Raw genomic sequence first — 7,277 nt, 5'->3', positions numbered from 1 at the left:
TTATACCTCCTTCCATAACGGTTGGATACAATTAATTTCCTATTGAGAAAAACATAATCCTAAACACAACCAAAACAATCTGCAAATGCATCCAACAGGTTTGTTGAGTTTCAAGCTTGATGTATTTATTGCGTGCAAGGAATATGGTACCAAAACACTAAATGTTTGACCACTTTAATACACTATACATGAATTTGTCCAAATGCTTGTGACTTCTTCAAATGGGGGGACTATATACATAAAATGCTTTTATTTCTAAATGGTAAAACATACACTGTCTTCAGAAAGTATTCACAGTCCTTTACTTTTTCCACATTTTGTTGTGTTATAGCCTGAAATTAAAATGGATTAAATTGAGATGTTTTGTCACTGGCCTCCACACAATACCCCATAATGTCAAAGTGGAATTATGTAAAAAATAAATAAAAGAGTCAATAAGTATTCAACCCCTTTGTTATGGAAAGCCTAAATATGTTCAGGAGTAAAAATGTGCTTAACAAGTCACGTAATAAGTTGCATGGACTCTGTGTGCAAAAATAGTGTTTAACATGATATTTTAATGACCTGATCTCTGTACCCCACACATTCAATTATCTGTAAGGTCGGTCTGTCGAGCAGTGAATTTCAAACACAGATTCAACCACAAAGACCAGGGAGGTTGTCTAATGCCTCATAAAGAAGGACACTTGTCAGCAGATGGGTAAAAAAAGAAGAAGCATTCTGAATATCCCTTTGAGCATGGTGAAGTTATTAATTACACTTTGGATACTGGCATCATTCATAACTTAGTTGCCGGAGAGGAAGAAACCCGCTCAGAGATTTCACCATGAGCCCAATCATGACTTTAAAACAGTTACAGAGTTAAATGGCTGTGATAGGAGAAAACTGAGGATAGATCAAGAAGAAATAGCAAAAGAAAAATGGGCAAATGTTGCACAATCCAGGTGTGGAAAGCTCTTAGAGACTTAGAGACCCAGAAAGACTCACAGCTGTAATCTCTGCCAAATGTGCTTCTTCAATGTCACAACGTCTACAGAAGGTGGCGCCTCTCCCCGTTCGGGCGGCGCTCGGCGGTCGTCGTCGCCGGCCTACTAGCTGCCACCAATCTCCTTTTCATTTTCATTTGGTGATGTCTGTTTTATGTAAGCACCTGTTTTGAGTTAGTTCGTTAGTGGGGGTATTTAGTCTGTCTGTTTAGGTTTGGGATTGTGCGGGATTATTTGTGTCTACTATTGTAAGGTTGGGGATTGGGTTTTTCTCTGCCGTTCATTTATTTTGGCATACGGGTTTCCTGGGCTGTGTTCCGACTCGGTTTGGGGGTTCTTGCCTATTGCTGGATTTATTGTTCCCTGCCTTGTATTCGGCATTTTGGACTGGTGTCTATTAAACGTGTTTTCACGTGCCTTGGTCTCCTGCGCCTGACTTCACCCCTCCTGCATGTATGGAGTTCCTTGACATACAAAGTATTGACTCAGGGGTGTAAGTACTTATCTAAATGAGATATTTCTGTATTTTATTTTCAATAAATTAGCAAAAATTACAAAAAATATGTTTTCAGTTTGTCATAATGGGGTATTGTGTGTAGATGGGTGAGTCATGTTTTTTTTTTAAATACATTTTGAATTCAGGCTGTAACACAATAATAATAATAATTATAATAATAAGTCAAGGGGAATGAGAACTTTATGAAAGTATCCTAAAATAAAGGGGAAATTCTGTACTGTCACCTTATACGAAACATTCTATCTCAAATCTAAAATACTGGAGTAAAGCGTCAAATATATATTTTTGGTTTCACTGTCCAAATGCACATGGAGGAGAGTGTATGACCAATAAATTATTCTGATTATTCAGATACCCTTACTTCTGCAACATTAGCTCACACTTGCTGTATGAGTCTGGTGTTTAGGTTTCTGCTCTCTGTGGTTTTGCTGTGAACAAGCTCCACATCTGCTTCTCTATTCAAACAATCCTCGGACTCAGTCACACACCTTACTGTGAAGTCAGACTAACAGTATGTAGCTGTCTGACAAATGGCATTGTTCATCCCTGATATGGCTGGTCATCTGTTCTTGGTCATCCTCCTTTTTGGTGAGTTATTTCTACATTTCTACAGTTTCATCATCTGTTTGTGCTACAGGATATTCCTCTTCTTCTCTCCCCTCTTTTAGTCTTACTTTTTACTATTTTACTTTAGGAACTCTTGATATTTCTGAATCTCATGGCTATGATTAGTGTCTTGTATCTTATTCCATTCGTCATCATATTTATTTCTCTCTATCATTATTTTACATTTTGTTCAGATAAGAATGACCATTGCTTGATCACCATTAATGCATTACAGTAGGTTATGCTACTTTACCAACTTGTGTGAAGTGTTCAGGTATCTCATGTAGAATTTATTTTTTAGAATGTCAGACGATAACCTATTTTATAATTTCTAGATACCTTCCAATCCATCAAAGCCCAAGGTCAGTATCATTATTCTGAGTTTTTAGTTACCCAGTAAAAATATAATAATAATCATGGTATTTATTCTTATCATTCAAACATAACATTAGCTGATAACGTATCCACCTGACACTATGAATTCAAAAGGAATTACGGATAAATTTTTAATACAATACAGTGTTGAAGGTTGGCAGTTTAAATCCATATACAGTGAACCTACAGAAGTATGTTCACTGTATATGTCCAAATTCAGGGTAAAAACAAATGTCTATAGCTGTAAACACTGCAAACACTCTACTGCTCAATTGGTCCTCTAGAAATACGTTATTATTGTCTTTTGGAAAGAGCCGTTGCATGAAGCAATATATTATATCACCTTTATTTCTCATACTATCGCTGGGAATTATTCTCAAAGATCTAGGGTTTGAAAAAACAAAGTGTGATTGTTTTATGTTTAACGGCTGACAGTACATTTCCCAAACCAGTAACAAAATACTCAGTTCCTCTGTCCTCTCAGATCTTCCTCAGCCCCGTCTGGAATATTTTTATGCATGTTGTAATAAGCCATTACTTAAAACAATATATATTTCACATATTATCATTATATGAAGGAATGGGCCTTATTATCAAAATCCTTTAGTCTCAATAAGCATGAAGATAATTGTTTTTAAACATTAAATGTTGATAGATTTACTTGATTTATAATAGACATGCATATTTAAATCCAATTGAATGGTTGTCAGTAAATCTTCTCAAAACAAATAAAACATTTTAAATACTCCTCTCTTCTGATCTTACAGGCCCTCCTCTTCCCAGGTTGACAGTGAGTCCTGCTTTCATCAGAGAGAGCGACTCAGTTCAGCTGAGCTGTGAGACTTCTCCATCCGTCTCCGTGTCTCAGTGTTATCTCTTCACTGAGAAAAGAGACTTTAAACCATCCTGTCGGCAGACACTCACAGGGACTGAGCTCCTCTCGTGGTCAGATCAACGTTCACCTGCTGTGGTCAATGTGAGATGTTTCTACTATGCTATTGGTAGTTTTTCCCCATCCTCTGACAGCGACCCTGGCTCAGTCACTGTCCAAGGTAAGCAGGTTATTTACATAATTGTAAACATGACCCTCCTTTTGAATCTTAACATGTTCTGAGATACATTCGGCAACAATGCACTAACCTGCAACAATATTATTCTGATTTCAACGACTTACTGTTTCACAAAAGGATTTACTGTCTTTTTAAAATCTAGAATTAATTTGAAGTGATGAGTCATGTTCTTGAAATGCTCAGGTCTGTTACACATGAGGATTTTATGAACATAGTAATCCGTTGAATATTAGATTTACATACTATTTCTCTCTGAACTAACAGTCCCTCCCAGGTTGACAGTGAGTCCTGAAGTCATCAGGGATACAGACACAGTTCAGCTGAGATGTCACACTTCTCAATCTACCTCTGTGTCTCAGTGTTACTTCTACATAGAGGAAAGACAACATCTCCAACAAACCACATCCTGTCAACAGTCACTCACAGGGACCAAGCTGCTTGAATGGGCAGGTCGTGGTCCAACCACCAAGGTCAACATGAGATGTATCTACTATGCTGTAGAGATGTCTATCTACTCTCCTTACAGTGACCCTGTCTCAGTCACTCTCCTGGGTAAGCGGGGTAGTTTATGTATTATTATACCCCAGTGTTTTTCTATTCTGGTCCAAGATTAACACACCGGATTATTGTATATTATTTATATAATATACATTTTAAATACTGACTGAAGCAATAAGAGATGAAGTTATGCACTTTTAGATTTTAGGGTTTATTTCATGCAATGTATTTTAGCAAACTGTTGAAAGTGGTTTACTTTCTGATTCTGATATTACAGACGTCCCTCAGCCCAAGCTGACAGTGAGTTCTACAGTCATCAGAGAGAGAGACTCAGTTCAGCTGAGCTGTCAGACTCCTCCATCTGTCTCTGTGTCTCGGTGTTACTTCTACACAGAGGGGAGAGATCCTAAACCCTCACCCTGTACGAGGTCACTCACAGGGGCTGAGCTGCTCTCGTGGGCAGGTGAACGTTTATCTGCTGAGATCAAACTGAGATGTCATTACACAGTAGAGACTCACTATCCATCGACGCACAGTCATCCTGCGCCTATCACTATTCTTGGTAAAATAGTATTATTTTTATGAATACACTGATCTGATTGGCTCACTGGAATCAGATTGGAATATGTAATGTCATGTTAACATATACAAACGATTTGTTTCTTATTCTTTTAGTTATCTAGTACAGAAAGAAGTTTGTTTTCTCATGAACCTACAGTATGGACAGTTATTGATGTGTTCTCCTCACAGGTGAACTGCAGAAACCAGACATTAGTGTCAATGACGAATCTTCTCATGACATCACCATTATTTGTGTACTTCCTGAGTCTGTCAGTGATGGTCATAGCTGTAACCTGTACACTGGAGACCAGACTCAGGCCTACAAAGAGGCTTGGGTCAGGACATTTAACACAGCATTATCCAAACTATTCTGTACCTTCAATGTTACCAAGAATGATCTGTTCAGGCATCTGCAGTTGGAGAGAGATGTGAGCTGTGACTATAGAGTGAACACAGGATCACACTCTCTGTCTCCCCGCAGTGATAAATACATTATTATAGGTAAGATACTTCCATAAAAATACAGAAATATGTATTATATGTACATTTTTTAAGTGCAGACTTGTTAGTATGGGCAAAAACGGTCTTTTCAACAAAAAATAGTTTTTCTTCTGATGACATTAAATCAATGTGGAAAATGTATTGGATTTGCCAAAATAATTTTGGGAATGTTGGTCTTTTTTTCACCCAACTTGAACCTAAATCTAATGACATGGCTGAAATGTTGTTGATTTCACTTTGAATTCACATTATCTGACAACTCAATCAAATGTAAATCAACACTAGGTGTGGAACTGACGTCTGTGCCCATTGGACAAATACTTAATTTATAGCTAACTTATTTTGAACAAATCAATTAATTTTAATTAATGTTTTTAAATCACAGTCCAAGTTAATTCAAAATAGTTAAACAAATCACAAGTCCATGTTATGTTTATGACCATCATGATTTGAACTTGCATTGTGAAAGACTGTAGGCTCTACAGTATATTTTTATATGCAGAATAGTGTGCCTTGTACTTCATTAAGTCGTTGTCCTCTCCCAACAGGTCAGAAACCAAATATTACAGTCAGTCTGAAAGAGAACTTCATCATCACCTGTTTAATTCCTGGCTCTGTCAGTTATGACACCACCTGTAACCTGTATGTTGGAGAGCAGAGTAAGCATCTTATAAAAGCACACATCTGGAAGACGAAACACACAGATTCCAAATGCTGGTTCTGTCAATTCTCTGTGGAGGAGAATGATCTTTTTAGAAGTCTACAGTCAGTGAGGAGTAGGGAGGTGAGCTGTGATTACAGAGTGAGCTCAGGACCAAACTCTCTCTCTCCACGCAGTGATGGGTACAACTTTACAGGTGAGTCATTATCTATACATTAAGAATCTATCAGTGCTGCAGGTCTTCATGATCTGACTACCCTTTGATTTGTTTAATATGACTATATTAATTCTGACCCTCCCTCCACCACTAACTCAATCACTCACTCACTTTCGCTCGCTCCTTGGAGCATAGCACTTTGACATATGGATCTCCACACAGCCTTATTCTGGGCCAGATCCCAGGCTGATCTGGTGTTGAGTCCCAGGTTGTGTAGTTTAAATTCTTTGTTGAACTGGTTCAGTGTTTAGATCATATCTATGCGCTGTTATACTTCTGCTGTTAGATAACATGGTGACTTCATTCTAGGAAACTGTCAACAACAATCAACACCTTATCTGTCCTGAAAGACTTTATCACATTATGAATTGGTCTTATCATCTCTATAATGAGGAGAAATATAATCTACCAGGACTAGAAGCAATCTGTCCGTAGTGATTTTTATAGTCTTACTTTGCCCACTTTGAAAAGACAAGTCATAAAGGAATTTAAAAAGGCCAACAACAACATGATAATCATTAATACGATCTTTAATAAAATGCTAATTTCATTAATATGTGTTTTCTCAGTGGGTATGACTCCAGGTCCTAGATCTACTTTGCCTCCCAGCACAACAGTGAGTCCTACAGAAGGTGTGTTGGGCCACTAAATTTCCATCTCTGCAAATACAAATTGTACAGTCAATGGTTTAGAATATGGGCCTGTAAAATTAAGAGACCAACATTATGTAATACCTTATTCTTGTGTAATCATATTGCTTCCCACTGGTTTCAACTGTTACTTCTACTTTGACCCCAGACACCACAGTGACAGGAACTTCCAGTAAGTAGATCCACTAATTTTAACCTACATGTATATTTTTGTTCACATTAATTCACTAAAGCTCCATCCAACTTATGAATTGACCCATTCATTGCTGCTTGTAATTTCAGTCCAGATTTGTGTACTTTCAGTCCATCTGATATGTAGGTAATGTGTCGTGTACTTCTCTCTTTCTGCTATTTGAATGACCTTAGATCTTAAATTAATTTACGTGTGTTCTTGTGTAATCTCTTCTCACCAGGTTTGACCTCTCCTTTGACCTCCAGTACAGCAGTGAATCCTACATCAGGTGTGTTAGTCATCTTTCTGTAGTTAGCAGATAGGACCTAAACAAATAGACTAGATTTATTTTACCCAGGTTTTTACTCTCAATTTCCCCTTATTAAAAAAAATAGGTTTATATCTCGTTAATTAAATAAACCTATTTAAATATCTTCATTTTTGTATAATCAGATCCAATGAC

General features: G+C 37.3%; 1 protein-coding gene across 1 annotated transcript; it reads left to right on the top strand.

Moving 5' to 3' along the window:
- Positions 1-1,893: 1,893 nt before the first annotated feature.
- Positions 1,894-6,009, top strand: LOC106565322 (uncharacterized). Its single transcript, XM_082959116.1, has 7 exons — positions 1,894-2,091; positions 2,445-2,471; positions 3,252-3,536; positions 3,819-4,106; positions 4,330-4,614; positions 4,803-5,114; positions 5,663-6,009. Exons 1-7 carry the CDS (start codon positions 2,034-2,036, stop codon positions 5,992-5,994), a joined length of 1,587 nt encoding a protein of 528 aa, XP_082815242.1. The 5' UTR covers positions 1,894-2,033; the 3' UTR covers positions 5,995-6,009.
- Positions 6,010-7,277: the final 1,268 nt, after the last annotated feature.

Source organism: Salmo salar, chromosome 12, assembly GCF_965601325.2.
Source record: "Salmo salar chromosome 12, fSalSal1, whole genome shotgun sequence".
Classification (NCBI taxonomy): domain Eukaryota; kingdom Metazoa; phylum Chordata; class Actinopteri; order Salmoniformes; family Salmonidae; genus Salmo; species Salmo salar.
The sequence above is the reverse complement of the archived record's forward strand: the minus strand, read 5'-3'. Positions and strand labels throughout refer to the sequence as shown.